The sequence below is a fragment of the Rhopalosiphum padi genome, chromosome 1, assembly GCF_020882245.1.
Source record: "Rhopalosiphum padi isolate XX-2018 chromosome 1, ASM2088224v1, whole genome shotgun sequence".
NCBI lineage: Eukaryota > Metazoa > Arthropoda > Insecta > Hemiptera > Aphididae > Rhopalosiphum > Rhopalosiphum padi.
Window position 1 is genome coordinate 81,982,633 of NC_083597.1, and position 23,587 is coordinate 82,006,219.

The 23,587-nt window shown below is 31.3% G+C and overlaps 1 protein-coding gene across 1 annotated transcript in view; it reads left to right on the forward strand.

The window, feature by feature from the left end:
* Positions 1-23,587, forward strand: part of LOC132929067 (alpha-mannosidase 2) — a 135,559-nt gene that overhangs the window by 105,763 nt on the left and 6,209 nt on the right. The window contains exon 4 of the mRNA XM_060994127.1: positions 16,608-16,741. Coding sequence (XP_060850110.1) covers positions 16,608-16,741 — 134 coding nt within the window. The remainder of the gene's footprint in view (positions 1-16,607; positions 16,742-23,587) is intronic.

Genomic DNA, 23,587 nt, shown 5'->3' on the forward strand with positions numbered 1-23,587 from the left:
GTCACCTATCTATATTATAGTATGTAATTTGACTACAGCAGACGGAGATGACAACCCAATGGCTTTTGTCAAAGTAAACTTGTGTTTCGATAATTAAATCAAATTTCTTAAATTGTCGATCGAGTGTTTTTATTATAATTGAAATAACCGAAGAAATATAGACAATTGCGATCGCAATTATAATACTCGACAGACACAAAACAAAGCATAATAATTGCTATACGTAGGTGTATTAAAACAATTCAATGAACATTTTCCATTTCCAAATTTACTGCGCAATTGGCTATATAAACATTATTTCTGCCGGTCGATATTATACGAGCATACGAATTCCAAATAAACGACCGATTTAACTAACGATAGATTGGTCTTTCGTATTTCTATAATACATGTTCGTATAATTATTACAATATAATAATAATATACATAATACAATATAACAAATAATAAATCGAGGAAGTGGAATGACATAATTACGAAACTGGCAATAAATTATAAATATAGGATATAATATTATTATTTAAAAACCTAACCTAATAACCTATATTCGGCTGGTACTCGCGAGGTTTGTACGAGTGTAGTATAGTATATTGTATTTATTATAACTGAGGGTGTAAAATAATTAAGAACCCGTCGTTGTACTTGCAACTCGTTTGTGTTATACTGCAATGTACGCGGGGGTTAAATATACGTGAACGGGTGCCCCATATATTGCTTTGTAATAGTGATAATACCTATGTAATCATAGTATTATACTTATTTACTTGGGAAGTACTCATATTTTTCGGAACATAAAGGGTGAGTTTTCAAAAATTTACCAAACGTCAAATTATTATACTCGTATAATATTGTATATATAGTGATGTGTACAAAACGAACTATGGTGAAAGCGAAACTCATTAAGCCACGGGCTACGATATATGATTGAATTCGCGGCGTGGGTGCACGGAATTTCGCGTTACTCTTTTTTACAGCTAACACGAAGCTTTTGAACATTATTTGCGTTTTTTTTTTTTTATTATTAAGTGTACACTGCGCGGTATATATCCGACCGTTTTGCTTTTAGGATACGATATTAACGTAATCGGTGGCGTGGCGTGCCGAAATTATACGTCTCAAAACATATCAGAAAATCGACTACGTCATATAAAACATAAAACGGACTCGTCCCAACACCTATCCACACACATATTGTGTCCGTGCAAAGTATCGGACAACAACCGTTTCGTATGCACATCGTTCCATCACGATTTTATAACGCGTTATTACACATTATGCTATAAAGGTACCTATATTATTATTATCGCTGTAATATAATAATATGTATAGTGTATACCTACGTATTGTACAGGGGGAAAATAAATCAGTTTAGCCGTCGTACAAATTATACGTGTGCTGTGTTAATTTAATTGCCGTGTATAATAAATAATAATATTATAGCTACGTTTGTTCAGAAGATATATTATATTGTATATATGTGTATTGGGTTTTGACTTCTATCGCATAGAGATAGGTCTGTGTTTTTTTTTTTTTACTTAATCTCAAATATTGCCAAAAATGGTTATATATTACAGCTATTTACAATAATTACTTACGCTAATTAAATTGATAATTTGTACGGTTAGATTTGTTTTTGAAAATGTACTATTATTTTTTTTTATATCGGTCGATTTGAATTGAGGTCGTTCCGGGATTTCGTATAATAATAGTTGGTTAGATACGTAGTTGAAAAATGTCATTTCTTTTGTATTCCGTGGATACATTCTGCAATTGTAGTTATTAGTTAGTAGTATAATATAATATATTTGATTGTTAATTGGATTTTAAAAGTAGGATATGACGTTTTAAAACCGTATATATTAAACCATAGATAGCTGTTTATAGTACCTATATATGTTATATACATTCTTAATCTGTTAAGTAAATAATTGTTTTTTTTTTAACTTTTGATTTTGTTTTTAGTTTTAGTTTTTTACCTATGTTTATCATAGTTTACTATGTTAACTTAATTTGATTTTTTGTACCAGGATATTGATACTTATTAATTGGTTTAACAAAGATTATAATTTATGTGATATTTATTGTTGATTTGAATCCACTATAGAACAATATTTTTTGTGTGTGTTTAATGCAATATGATGCAAAATTTTCTATCGCTCTCGCGGTATTATCGTTGATTCATAAAGATAACTATTTACTGTACGACCGTATTTCGGACCAATATTGAGCACCCTAATTGCTACAATATTTATGTAATGAATTTAAGATCTATTATTCTTATAACGCTATACAGCTAGTGCCTACATCCGTATTTGTTGTCTCTGTGTATAAGTACTACGTTATACATAGTAAATCTACGCTCAGTAGTTCACGTTTAATTTCATTAGCTTTATTATTAAAGTAAATCGACTTATTATTATAAAACTTAATGGTAAGAATTGTATATGTGTCCATACATAAGTTTTTATGATAAATCAATTTTTTATCGACTTTTGCGTGTATAAAACACGGCAATTTAAAAATGATCATAATTCGCTTATAAATGGAATATTGCATAAAACCTTCATACGGACACAGATAACGTTTTTAGTCACCTTTTACCATTAAGTTTCACAATAAATTGATGTGCCTACTCTAATATCAAAGCTAACGAAGCTTTAATACTACTGAGCGTAGATTTGTTATGTTACGCACTTGTATGACAAAGAAAATAAATGAAGGTGTAGCGTCCACTCAACATACGCATTTTAACAAATTGTTTTTTCGGATGAATTCTGAATTAGGTACAACAACATTTTCAAACAAATTATCCATTAAATAATTACACAGTAAAAAAGGGGATTGTCATTTGAAAAACATAAGTTTGTATCGCCGTAGGGCACTCTTTAAGAAATACAAAAAAATCTCAAGAATTTTAATATATTGTCTTAAAATATATTTAAAAATTTAAATAAATTCATTAGTAAATAAAAAAAAAAAATGAAGGTGACTATATATGATGAATAAATCTGTTATCTATATATATATATATATATATACGTATATATTTATTATTAATTACAGCCTCGAGCGTTTTTAAGTGTTTTATTCAAACACACATTTTCGATAGTCTTATATATTTATGTTACCGTTCCACGCGTATACCTATATCAGTATTATAATATAGCCTATAGGTTATTATCGATGTATCGGAGTCTGCTGTTTGCTTTTCCACTATTTTAACGTATGCATTCCGATTAGGTATGTATCATAACGTATAAATAATAATTAAATATCGAGTAAATAACTATTTTGCACAACCATTCAGTTTAACCCACTAATTTATTATTTGAACATTTCAAATATACCTTATACTTACAATTATTTTAAACAAAATGTAAAAAAGGGTTATCCATCAACAATAAAAAAGCTTAAATTAATATATTTGCGATTGTTTTAATTGATTAGTTCTGGAACAATTATGCTTAATATGTACACAATTGCCGTGCAGTTTTTTGTTAGTCGAAGATTATTTTTCAAAAAAAGGACATATTATGCTATATAGTATTCAATATACAACCGACTTTAACCGACTTCCACCCAAGTTAGACCGTAATAAGTTTATAGAACGACGGAGATAGGTAAATCGAATATTACACGTTAATTTTTTTGAATATAACAATATCAAATTAACCATTGGAAAATAATTAGCATTTAATTATTATATCGACGACGCAAAAATTATTATGACACAAATACAAAATAATCATAAAACGTCTCGATGAGTTAAGAATCGATTTCGGACAAGTTATTAATTATTTTAGGTAAAATGTCCCTATCTCTGAAAAAATAATCACCACTCGCCGCCAAGGCAGTAATTTCAACTAATTTTTCTTGATAGCGCAATTTTTGTAAAATGAATTATCGAATGAAAAAAAATTCATGTATACTGTTAAAAGAATTGCCTAGTGCCCGTGTAAATCATCACCGTAAACATCGCGTTTGCAATAATGATTACCCTGCTGCTGCAACAATAATTATTTTGCGATTGCGCAACCGTCGATTATTGTTTAACACTGCTGCACGAAATAAATACATAAAATATTTCACTCACCGTTATAATAAACGGTATCTGTAATATTATTATAAACACCCTTTGCGCGTACCTATCATCGTAAACTGCACTATGACGTGTCTCGTCCGCGCTCCGCCGTAATTATATGATATAATGATAATTATCGCTTATTTTCAGTTAGTTTTTTCTTTCAGTTATTACTCAACTTGAACGAATAAATAATAATAATAAATATATATATAATAGTCGACAGTCACATCCTCCCGCGAGTAGAGGTATGCGCGATATATGAGAAAAAATAGACGAGAGAAAATATATATAAAAAATAAAAATACCACGCGTGATGGATTATATTGTTAATGGTATATCGTCGCGTCGTGCTATATAGACGAGACTCGTTATTTTTTCTCTCTCTCTATCTCTCTTTCATATTTTTTTCTTCTCTACCGATCTATGTGATAAATAATAATTATACGCATAAACGCGCCCACAGAACGTCTTAAATCGTTCTATAGTCGGTTTTTTCCTTATTTCTTTTCACTCCTTTTCGTTGGCGCGCGGGATCGCCAAAAGGTCAACGTCGCATCGCGCCGTTTGCTCAGCTCTTATACATATATATCGAATCGCATATGTTCCTTTGTCGCCACCGTTTCAATACTTCATACCGGACATGTGCAGCGCCGCCCTGCACATAAAATATATACAGTCGGTTTATACCTAATACCTATCTACCTACGCGTAAGTACCTACCTATATATAAACTATTTACAGCACTTCCGTGAACGAAAAATAAATCTAAAAACGCCTCTGATTAATGCGACATCGGTACGCAGTGTGTTGAACAAATTGAATGCGATTGTGACAATAGGCGTAGTATGATACTAATAATAATAATATACACACCGAAATCAGGGAAAACGAAAATACTTGCGTCGCGGTGTATTTTTGGAACGCTTTGAGGGCATCATCAAATCCCCCTTGAAATTAATATCATAGCTTTTGTAAAACAAAATTGTTTAAAATAGGTACCTACAATATGTAATATCAGCAGTGATTATATTTTACATAAACACACATTATCACGAAAATTACAGTTTTTGAAAATATTGATTTTTTAATCTGTTTAATTTGTATATCAAAAAAATGTAAAAAAATATACTTTTACTATTTTTTGAAATCTTTTATTTTTATTTTTTTGATTGACAGAATATATACTTTTAATTTTATATTATTCTGATGAACTGCTATCGAACCAACATTGATTAATTGTCTGAAATTCAATTTTGTTGATAATTGATATGCATATTCGAATTCTCAGAAAAATATTCTTCTTCGGAATATGAAATTAAAAATGTATGCTGTTTTCATTCGAAAAAAATAACAGTTTCTTAAAAAAAAAAGTAAAAAGTATAAATCATTTTTTCAAAAATGATTTTTTGTAATTATGTCAACATTTAATTATGTAAAAAGAACATTTTAAAAAACGTTAATATTTTTTAATACGACGAATGTCGTTTACTATTAAAAGAATCATTCTGTATATTATATTTAAAATGTCTATGAATGGGTGTTTTGCTGAGTGTTTTAACCCTCTCTCCTCGAAAAAAGTAGCTTGTATACGCCTCGCGGATCAAAGCACGCGTACTCCCAGTCTGAGTTGTTTTCGTATAATATTCATTGCTTTCGCGACCTTTCTGAATCCGTTTCGTTAGGTATAATATTGCATTATTGCACCTAAGAGCAAATCAACTCGTATACATATACACTTGTCCGGTGTACGCCCAGTACATGTTACAGCGACCATATATATTCACCTCGCGGCTTACAGGTACATACACCAAAAACCCATGGGTCTGCCTCGTATAATATATCCGCGAAACGTTATCGGATGACTTTTATAACAACTTATATATAGTGCGTTGCATATGTTAGTATTTATAAGCAGAGTATATTATACATTATATCTTATACAGAGTAAATGGTAATGTATTATGCACGTTTGTACCGTTTTTATACTATGTGCTCAAACTTAGCGTTGATATCTGTTACACGGAATTATGATTTTTGAAATTTTTAATCTATGCGCCTAAAACGGAGGGTATTTGTTTAAATTCTCCAGGTATTTGAGTTTTTTAAGCACACTCAAAGACCTTATTTATTGCCACAGAAATATTTTTACGCGATTTTCCTATACAAGGGATACTGACTTTTTTCAAACTACGATATTATAGTATCTCTTTTTTTCGAATATATCGATCTGCGTACAATTTATTATTAAAAATGATGTCGATACACCGAAATTAAAATTCTATAACAATTATAGTTGTTGAAAGTCATTATACTTTATGAACTAAGAATATCTGATTAAATATGCTATTATATTAGGTTAAGACGTTTATTAGAATCTAACATGGTAAATAACTCATGCAAATAAAATATAAAATAGACGTCTATTGATAATATTTAGTTGATTCGTTTATTTTATAGGTACCAATATTTTTATAATATTGTATTTAAATATTTAATACATTTTATCAGAAACTATTCGTTCAAATTTCAATTTCGTCCATAACATATTCAAACAAAATCATGTCCTTAACGATTTGAATATAGAAAAGAACAGCAGCAGGTACCACTTTGAGAAAAATAAAGTTAGAAAAGTTCGTATATTATACCACTAGTCAGTCCTTATTACGTTCCATAAAATATTCAAATATTCAAAAATGTTGTCTCTAAGAATAATATACGATATATCGTATACACATATAAAGCGCGCTAAAAAAAAATCACCCTGTACAATATATACTAGTTTGATACACGATTTATTCACCACTATTGTACCGAGACCGCATCGAGTATATATAGGTACCTGTAATAATATTACACGCATGATACCAACGCGATGTATATCTATATAAACGCATTTTTGTCCGTTCGATGAAACATATACATAAACTGTGTACGAAGTTATAATATACATATTACATATTATATTATATATTGTATGTTATGCGATACGTATATTTATATCATAAAAAATTATAATCTGACAAAACTCGCGTGGTTGTATTATACCCGAGTTGGTTTCAAAATCATAAACTTGTTATAATTTTTCGTATACCGCAGTAACACGTGCATATTATAGTTTCCTCGTAAATATACAGCTGCTATGCGGTGTACGCATATATATGTATATTGTACATAGGTATATTCAGTCCGAAAATACGACACTGCGCGGTCAACATATATACCTGTTTAAACGGTCACGATGAAAGCGTATAAAATATAATAGGTAATAATATATATAAAATGTACCTACCTATATGTCCTATTGTATATCTACGCATATGACGTGCCGTACGACGTGAAATGGAAAAAGTTTGGCCGTTTTTAAATTAAATACTATACACATAGTATGTGCTTTATCATCGCACACAATAGGTGTAAAAATTTCATCAGATTGTATAACATAATAGGTACCTATAATGTTGGCTAGTTTTTCCCCCCGCGCAGTACTTAATCCCAAATGTTAGAGAGGCACATCGCGTTAGTATTAATATATACGGAAAAAAAAAACATTAAAATTTAGCATCACAATAAAATAAGAAATAAAAACCGTAGAATTCTGTTTGTTGCGTGAAATATATACACCTGCGACAACGTCTGTATATAAGTCGCGTATTGCAGCATTTCGAAGAGAAGAAAAAACTCTCGAAACTTATGTATTTATATGACCCAATGTACACACTCATATACATATATACAATATACATATGTTTGTATTTTTTTTTTCTTTTCCGCATTTGTATCGGTGGTAGGTCGTACTTTGTACGCGTGTATAATTCACGCAGATTACATGCAAATGTGTGTTTCGCGCGATGTCGCGATTACGGTTCGCGCCGAATCTAGTTTGAATATTTTTACATATTATTTGAAGATGCAAAACATATTATTATTTATTATCGCGTACACTCCGGATGAATGGTGCGTCCGTCGTCCGGTGTATTATTTATGTGTTTGCACGCGCGCGATGGCGGCAGTGGACTGACGCCAAAAAAAAAAAAACATAAAAGGAAAAATAATGGGAAAAAATCGACGGGAAAACACTATTGCCATATACGTATAGGTACACGCGGAGACAGACGTGTTGTTTTAGAGGGTTAAATAAAAATCGAGAGACTTTATATTGCTCCTTTATATAATTTGTATTGTGCGGTCAATTGTGCGTGTGCGGATACTCTATCATCACACTCTCGCCGTCAACCCGCCGCACCCTGTCGACTCCCATCGGCGTACAGTTGTGTACACGCGGCGCGGTCAGCCAATAATAGTAATTTATAGCCGGCACGAAGACGGAGAATAACGGCGGGCCGACCGATATCATCGGACTGGATTCGTCGTTACGAGCGAATAATAGTCGAGCACGCGACGGCCGAAAACATAATTTCCCGAGCAAACGAGAAAATAAGCCAAAACGTTTAACGACATAATAATTACGAAAACACCAGTTACGCGAGAGGAAAAAAACTCATTAACTTTGCCGGGGAAAAGAAAATCGTACATTTAATGTTTTTCCGCGGATAAGGTTAACGCACCAGATATGGCCCGAAACGGGGGCGGGGCATATATATATATATATATTATTATATAGTGAGCTTTTAATGTCTTCATTAGAAGGCCTGAATAATTCAACAATACAAATATTATGTTCAGTGGTGTGTATGTGTGTGCGTGTGTGTGTGCGTACGATACTGCCGCTTTATATTTTCTCTTTATTTATATTATACTTTTTTTCCGCAACTAATATTTTAACGGGGAAAAAAATAAGCGAATTTCTTTTTCGTGATATTCGCTACCCCCGTCGGTATTATATGTTTATATATATAATGTATATATAAATGAGATTTTGTTATTTTTTCCCTGCCCGTTACGTTTCTATAATGAACACTTTGTATGCACCGCGGCTTATTGAAATGTATTGCGAAAAAATTGTCAGCATAAATTTCCGACTCGGCCTGTCTATAAATACAATGACGTCATAATATCACGATCCGAACCGACGTGTATAGACATAATATTATATAATAAAGGCGCGGCGTTTCCTTTTCCCGGCCAATAAGTCGCCGACTTCGCGTCTCCTCGTCCCTTTGCTATATGTACGCGATCGCGACATGGCATGTATATTGAAGTGGTGTGCTGCAGTTTTGTTTCTCCGGAAGAGATAAAAGACTCAAGACGAAACATAAAAACAGACAAAAACGCTTTTCTTCGTATCCTATCATCGTATTCCATAATACGCTTGCCAATTATGTACACGCAATAACGGAACGCCCGGAAATTACAACTGCAGTTTCGCTTAACACAACCTTTACTATCCTAGCGAATTTTCGGTTTATTCGCTTTCGTGGCACTTTTCGTACACCTTAGTTCAACACTTGTATATACCTCATGTATACGTGGGCTGCACGTACAGGTGGTGACTAGGTGAGTGCTAGGTTCCGAATAGATATAGATACCTATTCTATGTTTAATAATGACTATAACTTTGATGATAAATTGTTCTAGTTTCGGACTATTTAAAGACTGTTTAAGAAAACGACGCACAGTAGTATACATATAAGAATGTTAAAATATCACTATATATAGTATAAGTATATATAGGTAACCCCGCATTCTAAAATAGTGAAATCGATAATCTTGATATTAACTCTTATATAATATAATATAAATATAACTAAAGTATTATAAGATATTTACGTTTGTATTCTATATTATGAGTATTCAGTTGCTTAAATTAAAATCATATAAATTTTCTTGATGTTATCATTAACTCATAGACAGTGCTAGGGGAGTGTGGGATCTGCGGTGACATGCCCAGGAAACAACTAAAAACTTTTATTGATTTAAATTTTACTTATAACTGATCAATCGGCTATTATAACCCATAAAACGCTTAAAAAAACACTTTAAACCATATAGAAAATGATCGCATTGTATATAGTATATATATTATATAGTAAGAGTATTACAATTTTATGTATTCAAATTGTATAAAATTATGTTTATTAAATATTACATATTATATTGAAGTATGTTTATTTAAATAAATGTAAAAAATAGGTCGAGAACTGAAAAATAAGTAAACTCTAGGTCAAATTAACAGTTCTGACAAGATTTTTATTCCAGGCTATATTATGTCCATGCAGATATCTCTGTACACAAATATTATTATGATCGTTCATATTATGTGTAAAAAAACATCCCTCAAATTTTTTGCACATACAAAACAACAGCTAATTATAATATATAGGTGCACATACTTATAATAGAATAAAGTAATAATTACTGGGGGATTTTATTTTATATAGGTACTTAAGTATATAGATATATGTATACAATAAGATCCTTGCATGGTGGGTTTTGTTTTTAATATACACACTTTCTATTATTTGCTTTGATAAATTATCATACCCACTGTACCCCTCATCCAGCATATTGTGTATATATATAATAATATGTAAGACCGTCTATTTATACACCAGATAATGTTATTGACATTGACATTGACATTTCGACAGCGGTGGCAACGATGGCGCTCTTTCATAAACGTCTGCGAACAGACTATACACGCGTGTGTGTGAATATATTATATCATTTATGATATTGTTATATTTTTTTATTCGTTTTTTATCGGTTACTGGAAATCGCGTCGTTTTCAACTAATGGCCAGCCGCCGCATATCATTTATGACGTATTAGGTGCGTATAATACTATAACAACTGCTATAACTCGAAATTTCAGTAAGATATTTTATATAATTATTTTTTACCTCTCTACCAGACTTATTACGTATATGCGTATGTATAGTGTTTGCGGTGAAACACTTCACTCCAAAATGCTTGGACATTTCTAAGAAAGCACTCTCAGGCCGTAAGATTGTATTTTACAATCTATATAGTAATAATACGTAGTATATATATATATATAGTAATGCATGCTGTGTGTACTGCAGTGAGTTCACTTTGGATTCGGTCATTTTGATTCCGTAAACATTTTAATACGCGCTGTGTTTTTGCTAGATTTTGGATTTGTACTATTGGGTCTTAAAAAAAATTATTCCAATCAACGGTAATAAGTAATAACATTTGAGTTAGGTTACTCAGCATATTATAATATTTACTTATATATAATAAATTATAATATTATACACTGTGTATGGGTATTAGGTACTTAAACGCGCATCGTGGTGATTCAAAATATAAAATTGAACTGTTATAGATTGTATGAAATCAATGTTGTATATTATTACCTATTATTTATTGAACGATGCAGATATATAGACTGTTACTGCATTCCTTCTTTCGAACTGTGATGGTTGATTTTTTTTTTTATATTTCGCTCGTAACAACTTATGAACAATAATAATAAAACAAGTTGGTTGAAAGGAAAAAAATTTACATTTTTATAACGCCGCAGCGCTTATAACTATTATAACGTACGATAAATAAATCGTACATTTTTTATGTGACAAAAAAACGTATATATATATATATAATAAGTAGTTTAAAACGCGAATGTGAAACTAATAATAATACGTTTTAGAGACACTGCACGTCATATATTATATAAATTAAATTCGTTTTGGATCATTTTTATACACAACTATAAAAAGTAACAGGTCTATTAATATGCCGGCCAATTATTCGAAATCTAAAGAATTATTCACAATATTTGTGTAAAGAATTATACGGCGGGTTGGTATCGCGAAATAATATAACGGAGTCGCGGGCTGTCATAGAATGACAAATGTACCTATATACGCGAGCGTTTAACCAGACCGGATTTTTGTCCGTTGCATATTATTATAATCGTAAAAATAATACCAATATACATATGATGTATGATAATGTTTTACCAGAGGAAAATGACGAAATCGCCTTCGCCTCGGAATACTTCCACTGCGCGGCTGCAGCTATAGGTATATTTGCGAAATTATTATCGCGCATTTCGTTTATCTATTAATCTCATTGTCGGATTGTTTTTTCGTACACCGTTCGCCTTTTCAGCATTTTAGTTTGAGCGGTTTTTATACCGCTGTATAATATTTTATTACCTAAACGTCCCGTCAAATCAGATTCGTTTTTATATTTTGTTTCTATTAATTTTTCTTAAGTGAATTTTTAGTTGAAGAATTTACGTTTTTACTTCTAGTTAGATTTAGCTGCACGCTGCAGGTTAAGCTGGTTAAGTATAGAGAGACACAGAATAGAGACTATCGACTATTGTATACGTATATAATAATAATATAATATATATTATGTAATTATGTACAAGAAAGTGTTTCCTTTATATTTCTAAAATATAATGTTATTAATTGAGAATAGTTTCACTGAAATATTTCATAATTTCGTATTTTTATAGGTACTTCATATTTTATATTTTATGAATATTTCAAATAATGCAGCTATTATACCACGGCGCGGACATAACATAAAATACCTAACTATGTAATAATATTATTGTATTCGGTCGGTTTTATAGGTCGTTTTGTCCACTGGCGTTGTATAATATTGGTATGCGATGATACGATTATTTAATATAATATATGATTCGCATTTTATAAGCGCCTATACGAGTATTATACACGTATACTGTATACCTATATATTAAAGTATTTATAATATATATTATTATGTATATTTATGTCTTATACGCGTTTCTTATCGTCGTGTTTAGCCGGTTATTAATACAGATTTAAGAATAATCCGTCAGGTGAACGTGATTAATATTACTCTTAAGTCCTAGTATTATTGAATCGACGCAATACACGTAGATCGGCATTGATATTATTGTAATTACGTTGTTTGTACCGGTCCGGCTGCCGCTATATATACATATATAATATATATATATCTCGCAGTGGTACACGAAAGTACGTTGTACAAATATGAATATAATATGTAAATATAAAATGTTTCGATTAAAAAAAATAAATATCACATTTGACACGACTAAGCCACTGTACCTTTTAGACGCGGATTGCGCGCACATCAAATCTCTTAAATCGATGAGTATGACGTGTGTGTGTGTGTGTGTGTGTGTGTGTTTGCGTGTAAACGAATCGATTATAATATTATTATTATATTTAGGTACAAGGCATAAATAATAATCAAAGTACCTATACACACGTAATACTCGAATTATTATTTTATGTAGTACATAACTATTTTCGATTAGAATTTAAATCTCAAAACGTACACGATGAAGCGTGAGACGATAAAATATATTGATATTTATTGTGATTTTACGCGGAACTGTGATGTCGTCCGTATAATAATATGTCATACCTAATCAACTTTTCGTTTCGTGTAGGTTCGACGTACCTTCAACCATACACGCGTGGTCGACTATATACCATCAATATTATAATAATATAATTATTGAATATTAACAATTCGTTTGGAACGCGCGGTTTCGAAACGAGAATGTATGTATACCCAAATAGTATGGACGGTGGTACAAGAAGTATCGACAAAACGTATAATTTACGTGCACGATAAATAATATAATTTGTAAGTGTCATTTTAACCTGGTGCGGTGGCGCTTGTTATGAAAACATAAGTATAATTTCACAAAACGTTCAGTCGTGTTGAGATCAGCTGCATTGCAGTAAGCCAGTAAGGTATTAGCACCACTATATTCAAAAATAGTTTTCAACGAATAGAAGAATACTTTTTTTATCGTTCAACCTCTAAAATGTATTATTGATGGTTAGGGTTATGAGTTAGCGTTTCCAAAAGTGTTTGGCTATCGAAATGTGGTTTATAAAACATTGGAAATATTCGGTGAATTTATGTTAAATATATGCATTTATACAATTTATTATTTAATTAACAAATATAATGACATTTCATAAGCAATAATAGGTATGCCATTTATAAACAAGTAATAACTAATAGGTATATTCAAAATTAATAATTATTTTAATTTTGCTGCATTTATAAAACAACCGCATAAATTTAACATCTAAATTAATAAAAACTTCACATAGGTATTGAAAAATCGTAAGTGTACAAAAAAAAAATATATTGTATAATAGTTGTAATGTTTTTGGGAGAAATTACAATTTACAATATATAATAATGAAACTGTGTGTTATGATAATATAGGCATATCATAATTAAAGATTTTAGCCTAAATGCCTCATTAATATTAGGTATTCGCATTCAGTCATTATTTTGAGATAAAACATTCTATTATAATATAATCATTTATGTACATTAATATTTAATTTCATTAATAAAGCACAAGAGTCAGAATCGCCGAGAAAGAGGTTTTCAGAGATTTTCTCGTTATTTCGAGCAAACATTTTAAAATAAAACGTTATTCGGGGCATAGTAATTAAAAACATAACGAAAAAACTACTGCAGACGTTTTTCACGAATAAATCTCTTGACGGGGGGAAAAGAATAATAACCGCATACCGATTACTGACTTACTCACTGAGCAGTATACATATACACGCATATATATATATATATATATATATATATATATTATAAGCATAGAGGTACCTAGTCCTATAAATACACTATTGTTCCCACGAGTACAATAGTGGATTAGCGTTTTTTTTCTTTGCTCGCTTATCTCGTGTCTATACTTTAATAATGATGGTCGAAATAATTTTGCACAGATTACTTGCAGAAGTAAAAACTATCTAATCTATATTTCGGCTATTCCCTCGATGTTGAAAATATTTTAAGTTTTAAGTTTCAACCTTATTTAATAATTTATGATTATTATTATTTTTTACATTCGTTTTTTGTAAAAAAACGCGATTTGTTTTTCATCTATGTCACGTGAATAAGAAATCCCGTTTTTATCCTATTGGTAACTTTTATTCATTGTAACACAGTATGTTGCGCGCGTATAGTATAACATAATGATTATATACAACAGACAACAGTACAACACTGCACGAATACTCCCATATTATTTTATTACACGTTATACATATATAGTATATACGCACACATAATCTGACACGAATATTATTTAATTGGAAACATCCATTAAAGTTCGACGCTAATAAAATATATTATTGATGGGGGATGTTGCTGCACCCAAAAAAAACTTGAAATGTAAAAACCATTTTACGTGCTTAATTATCTCCTAAATCAATTTTGACACGTCGTTTAATATAAAATACAGTTTGTAATTTTTATTGCAATACACGCGTTGTTATCAATTAAATCAAATCTTATAAATTTTCTGGTACAATTTTTCAAATAGTCAAGCCAATCGATATTTATTATTTACGTAGTTTTGAAAAATATATGCTCATCATTTACTATATCTTTTTTATTTATAGCTGAATAGTGGAATAAATTAAAAATTGTACGTGATCATTTAAAGAAACTGAATTAAAGTAATTACCAACAATTTATATTTCTAAAACATATATGGCATGTAAACACAAAAATGTGTAATGTGTTTATTAATTGGTACTTGGTAGGTATTATTGATAAAAAAAAAAAAACAAAACAAACAAAAAATTTACATTTAAATGTAAATGCAAAAAAATAGGATGATGAGTGAATAGCTCACGCCTCGTATAATATTTCGTACTTCGATATGTCGTACATAAATTATCAATTCACAAAAGTATTAAGAGGTCTCATTTAAAAGCGTTTTTATTGGTACGTGTGATTAGTGATTAATATGCATACACGTCTCCTATACGATTAATAACTTTGAAACAGAAAGTTTTTTTTTAGCCCGAAATAAGTATAAATAATCACTAAATAATTCGTCTCATATGCTATAGTGGATAAAGTAAACTTATCATCATATGATTAATAATAAAGATGTTTTGTAGCTATACATATAATAGTCGTATTATGCTACTCTTAAAAATACAGTGCAAAACAATAAGACCATCATATTATGGTGATTATTTTAACTGCTTATACTATTTTTTTTTTTACCGATTTTCGTATTATTTAAGAAAAAAAGTTTACAATAATAGATAAAGTGTGAAGTATTTATAACACCTCCTTAAAAAAAAACAACATAAATAAAAAATTTAAATTAAGTGTTTTAAGTACTTCAAACAGTAACAAAAAGTTTTTTTAAGAATGAAAATCAGTAGTTAAGTATACTTACATCAAGAAATTGCAAGCGTTATCACGGTATAATTGGTGATTGTATTTGAAAAATAATTTCAATTTTCTTATTACCATCTATAATCCTGTAAATCGTACCTAAATATTAAAAAAAAAACCTTTATTTATTTTTTCTAACAAACATTTAATTTGAAAATATAATGAATAAATAGCAGGTGATGCTGTAAAAAGTTTAATGTATTTTTCAAACTTTAAATCGTGAACCCTCATGCTTTCATTAAGTTTTCAACTATCTATACTTAATTGTTATATACATTTTATATAAAAAAAATATTTATATACCTACATACAAGAGACAAGACCACTTACTCTTTAAACAACAAAATGGTATTGGCATAGTATTTTATTATTTTATTACAATGTTTCAGCGCTCATCCAACAAAAAAGAAAGTGGTCCAGCGGTTATTGGCGGAAGGACGTTTGGAGATCACTACTGGTGGATGGGTGATGACGGACGAGGCCACAACACACATCTATGCCATGTTGGATCAATTGATTGAAGGTAATGTAATAATAGGGAAATAATATTAACAGTCCGAACGCGTACAACGAGGTGTAGTATATGTACAATAAAACAGTCTACCGATGCAACAACAACAACAATATATCACTGTTATTATAGTTATTTACTTATTATATTGTTGTGCGATATTGGTCACGATCTCAATTCAACATTTCTCACTTTGATTTGATCCTTCTGCGTATTAAGTTTGACAATATTACGAAGAGCGTTCCTCTCCTTATTTACTAAGTAAGATGAGACAATATTATGTCAATTTATAATTACCCTCAGAATGTTGATTTCCAATGATTTTTCTTCCAGTTGTATTGCATTTTGTAGCTCTATAAAACGATTCCACTTTTCTACTTTATCAAACTACCATTTTTATAATTACCCAACAAAAATTATCTTTTATAAATATTAGAATAATATTTTCATATGCGGGTACTTGTATATTATACAATATACTCTTATTGTAACACTTTTTTCAAGCAAAAATGTATCTCAAGTTGTATAATTCCGTTATTATGTTCTTCTCATTTATAACTCATACAAGTTTTAAAAAAATTTACATAATTTATAAAACGATTAATTGTTATAAACTTACATGACTTGTTCATATCGGGCTGCAGTAATAAGATTTCTAAAAAAAAAATGTTAGCAGATCGTCTAACATTTTTTTTTCATCATTAGTTTTCATAACAATTTATTCTCGTTTATACACAACCCTTATTACTACAGCAAAGTTATCTGTTATGTAAATAAATATGTAAAAATTCGTCGCGGAAGTATTGCAAAAGCTGTCCTTGCGACGCCGTCGGTTATAAACTGAAAAAAATATGTATACATATTTTTTATTTCGCACAGCTTTAAATGTCCTTCAAGACTAGGAGCTCGAAACTGATTGCACCCCCTCCCCCTAATCAAATATTATTGTAGTGCAACGTTATCAGTCACGATCCCAACGCGGCCGTTTACACCGCCTTCTCGACGAGCATTCACCGACAAATGCACAATGAATTTATTAGCGTTCCTCGAGTACGCTTTTAATAACTCAAATAATTTCCAACTTTCCGTCTTCTCGTTGTCGTCGTTTCGTCGTTCCGCAGTTATATAGCGCGGGGCAGGGCACTCCGTTCATTTTTTTCCCATTATTATTATTACTATTACTAACTGTTGTACCGCTATAATACCCTCTTTAAGTGTGCGTACACGATTTTTTCTTTTTACTCGCTTTTTCGTACAGCAGCCAACAGACGGCGGGAACGGCACTTTGTTAGACTTCTCCGCGGAACGCGCTCAAAGTGCAATCACTTCGCGTACATTATTTTAATGGGAAATAATCTGCTACCGAGTTTTGTTTTTTTTCGCCGTTGCAATAATGGAGGGTAGGGTGAAAAATTAGAGATTCTCGTATTTATATACGTTCTATATATATATAAATAATCTGAGTATATATATATATATACACGATGAAAAATCTTTTATCATTATATAAGACCATGCTTAATTCGGGGCGAACGCGGGATATGATGGCTTAAGAGTAGTTTTGATTTTACCACACTCCTCGCTGGAAGATGTAACGTGAACATTAATCGATGGCACGCCGATTAATTCCCGAGTAATGTAAGTAATCGTTTAATGTCCGTGGAAAAAAACATTTCAATAATTAAACAGGTCATTGCATGCTATACACGAAAACGAGTGACGATCGTTCCTCTGCAGAACCGAAAGGTTAGGTTACTATAAGAGACACATGCACCGGTGGATTATAATAAATTATAAAATATTTCCATCCGATTTCGTATGTTTTTTTTTTTTTTTTGAAACGTTGGCGAATAATCATCGTTTATTACCTATCTATACCTACACTACATAGGTATATATTATAATGTCGTGGCGAACTGCGATGTCGAGCCCGGGCGACTTACGTATATACGTACATATATATATATATACATATATTATGTGCAATTTTAATTCGTCATACTCGTTGTACGTGGCGATAAAAAATAATTATAACAACGACTGTATATTATGCGTATAATATTATAATAGCGCGTTTTATACATACACGTGTTCGGGTCTGGAGATCGCGGGCCATATTTAGTCATATATAATAATATATATGTAGTCGCGGCACTAAGCATCATAAAACATAATATTACCTACACGACAACCTGCAGCCGTCCGTCTGCATCGACTATATATACGATATACGACGCGAAATCACGAGACCGTGAATTTTATGGGTGATGGATGACGCGTGGTGTACACATATACAACGTGTTTACACGCATATCGTTATTATTATTACATATATACCTAATATGCGCGGTATATATACGTCATATTATTATTATCAGACTCGCGTGTTTTTTCTCCCCGCAAACGCACGCACACCGCTCGACCCCGCCACGCATATGTACGTCGTGTGTGTGGATATGTGTGTTCACGAAATCTTCGTGTCAAGTCCTATCACGAATATCTCAACTACTGCGCCTTACCGTGCCCATCGTATACGCCTATATAATAACGCGCGTTTATATGTATAAAATATTGTATATTAGTAGGAGGAGGACGATAGGTATACGCCGTGCGTATATAACCGTTCCACCGAGATTCGTCTGCTCGTCGCCGCCGCCGCTTTCGGGGGTTGTTTGCATAACCCCGCCGGGTAGATTACGCGCAGCGATTGCTCTCTGACGTGCCAAATATTATACCGAACGCCATACATTATTATATTGTTATTATGCCACAGCATTGTTCTTCGTTATGCGTGCAGCACACGAGTGAGCTTTTTGCGCATATATCACATATCACGTGCGTAATATTTCCGCGTGTGGCGGAGCGTATATTATATTATATTATGGGTGAGAGTGTGAGACAATGTATAATATACTTGTATAGCCCGGAGAGTCATTGCTTGTAATATTTCGGCTGACGACGTGAGGATTTTTATGTTCTTATTATAAAACGCGGTCGCCCTTAGTAATACAAAAATAATAATATATAACTCGGCGTGCGATATCCACGCCGTTCGTGATCTACTGCGGTCATCTGCAGTTCTTCCTTCTCCGAGAGGATTTGCCCAGCGAGCACAAACGATTGAAACGATCCTGCTTGCTATCAACTACGTATTGCCGAATCTTATTGATTTATAAAGTTTACGGATTTTAAATTTTACGATCGGTGTGTAGGTACACTTTTTTTCAGTTTTATCAAAACCATATGACTTTGATGATAATTTTAAAAAAACCTACATCAGATCGCTTTTGTTTTGCACAGTTAAACAGTCTAATCTAAATTTTAAAATCGACTGATATGGTTTTGTTTTTGCCATAATTATATTATTTGCGTTTAACTTTGTTTTGGGAACTATAATTAGTATGCCTATACTAAATATAATATTTATTAATCTTATAGTATAACATCAACATGTATTGTTCTAATTTGATCGATACACCCTGCAGGCTTCAATACTAGTCTTAAACAAGTTAAAAACTATTTATACAATTATGTTAAATTAAACATCTTAAAGAACGTCAATTTAAATTATTCTCAAAATATTAAGTGTTTTAAACAATAACGTCAATATTTCCGTACAACAAATTTCAAATAAATAGTTTTGATAGTAAATTGATAACTATCGAAAATATAATAAATCATCGATCTGCCTGAACTTACACGAGTTACACGCTTTCGCCTATAGATTTACTTTTTTTTTAAACCGAATTAAATATAAACTGAACAGATTTTTAACACAATAATTATGTGGATCGTTTTGATCAAGTATAAAATACAAGTCTAAAATTAATCCAATCATAGCAACTATTTTATTTTCAGTAACCCGCAATGGCCCCAATATATATATATATATATATATGTAGTTACACAACGTTCGTTTCTCGTGAGCTAACTAATCCCTGTGCGAGTCCCTCTTTATTCGTAAAATTCAAATGTTTAAAAATTTACTTCGAGGTGCACTTCCTCGGGTATAGGATTACCGCAGGTTTATGAACCAAGTTTGAGAACAAAAAATGCGATAGACTTGGCTGTGGATCGCTTACACACAAACACAAACACCTTCTTTTATATTAATATATACACATAATAACACAATATTTATGTTATATAAATCCAGCAAAACGGTGGGGCATGGGTCCGTCTGGTCTATTGTACCTTTGACTTAAATATACGCGAGTAAACTTTATCGATTTGACAATAAAATAATAATTGAACCAAAGATACAACTTGAATTATGTATACGTTTGTTAAATGTATTTACTCGCACGAATTAATCAATGTTTAATCTATACCTACTCAATACTGCGCGTTTTATTTATTCGTTATATTCGCCATCTCTCTCAGAACTTCGGAAGTTTATGTACTGTATATATTAACCGGTAACGGAGACGGTTTTATATTGTGTTTAACTACAAATGACGTGCACGGTCGTTTAATTCTGTCCACGACTCGTGCCGCCAGTGATTTCTCTAGAGGACGACACACCACCGCCACCGCGGAATAATTTCTTTTCTCGGCTATACGCGTGGTATAGATATATATTATTATATATACAATATATAGATATATATTATAATGTAGCAATTCCGTGAACGTCTCTCGTGATTCACCGCGGATAAGTATAAAAAATATTATTATGTAGTTCGATGTATACGATTTGTCAGCTGCTCCGGAGGATTATTATTTATTCATATATTTTGGACGCGGTCCCATTGCGTGTGTAGACGGTGCATTATAGATAAAGAGAGAGTTATGACTTTGTGGCGTAAAAGATAATCGGTTCGAGTAATCGAGTATAATAATAATAATAATAATAATAGTAATATGATGGATCGCCGCTATTGCGTCCTGTTCAACAAAAAAATATACGTCCACCTCATGTCCGTGTGCCTACATAATAGAAACCCAAATATTATTCCACGGTAGACTCTTTGCGATGTTCCTGCACGAGTAAATCATCTGCCCGTGACCGGACGAACGCAACACAGTTTTATATATCGTATAGAGTATAACGCTGCGATAATACACTAAACAATATCGTATGATATATAATATTATTATCACAATGTTATCGCGCCGAATAAAACGCCGATTTTACCGGAGAAAAATTCACTAAATTCTCCACAACGATATAATAGCAACATTTTCACCCGCATATATTATGCCGCGGTATTCGTTACACAGTAATATTATTATTATGTGCATTATACCCGTGTTGATAACAATAATAATAATAAAGTACATTTTATATTTTTCTCGATTAAAGATAATGGCGCCCGGGACATTGTTCGAATGTAGAATTTATTATTTCGCCCACCCACCCTGATGAGCGTCATATATTAACCAGATCATTAGTTTCATTTCACTTACATGCTACATGCAACTGTCAAAGTGGTTCAAAACAAATGGAGGTTGTAAAAATATCCGAAATTCTCTGAATGCTCGTTCTTTCCTCTTGTATAAAAATATATTATTTAGATATATATTTATTGTTAACTGCAATTAGACATGTATAAAGTTTACTATATTAGTTATTTGTAGTATAATATAAGTTGTACATAAATTATTTTTATGAAAAATATAATGCGTATTATTGTATAGTAAAAAATCATATCATTTTTTATTTGGGGATGCGTTATGATTTGGTGTACACATATTAAAAAGTAAGTTGAGGGATGCAAAACGTTTAAAAAAAATAGGATAACATATACTATACTATACACTAAAATCGGATCGTTTTAAATTACAATTGTATACGGAATTCTCGAAACATATTATTAATTGACTCGGCTGGTTAGGCATTATAATAATAAAATAATAATTATATTAGTTTGATGTAGACGGACAGACGGTGTAGAATAGAAAACCAAATGACCCAAAACTTGTCTCCCATTACGAAAAATATTTATATATATATATTTAGTATTGCGTTTTACTGCGTATTTCGAATATGGTGTATCGATCTCGTCACTTTCAAAAGTATAATAATATAATGTACACAAGCGTACATACTTCAACGGGACTCGGGTGACGAGTATACTCATATATATACGTGCGTTATTCGTGTTACGCCGTCGACTGCAGTCGTTTCGTTTTAGGCCCCTTCGAAGCAGGCAGGTAGGCACACACACACACACACACACACAAACGCACAATACTACGACACTTGACAACTCTTCCAGAACGATAATAATAGTCGGGGCTTGTTATAAAAACGCCGAGTCGCGTTCGACGTTATAATATACGAACGCACACGCAAAATGGGGAGTCTGAAAGCACCACTATACGTGTACCTCCTATACCGGGTGATCGGTTTAATACGAGACATTATTTTCAAAATTATTAAAGTTTTTATAAATATATTTTTTTTTTACATTAAATTGTTAAGAAACCATTATTTTTTATTTATTTTAATAACAACATACATTTTTAATTCCTTATTTCAGAAAAAAATATTTTTTGGGTACTTCGATACAAAAAATTGAATTTTGGACAATTTTGGACTTCGCTCTGTCTCGTTCGGAGTCTAAGTTTTAACTACTTATACCTATATAAAATCATAACTAATAAACTTATTTGCCTAAGATTTGATATTTACTGATCAAAATACTCTGAATAATATTCTGTTTCGGAATATGAGATAAAAATGTTTGATGTATTTTAAGAGTGAAAATTTTAAAAAAATGATAAAGATAAAAAAAAAATAAAATTTTTTTTTTTAAAAATGTTGTTTTGACTAATAATTATGTAATGTCAAAAACAAGGTTTTTTTAATAGTTATAGTGTCCCGAGTTAAATTGATCACCCCGTATATTTATT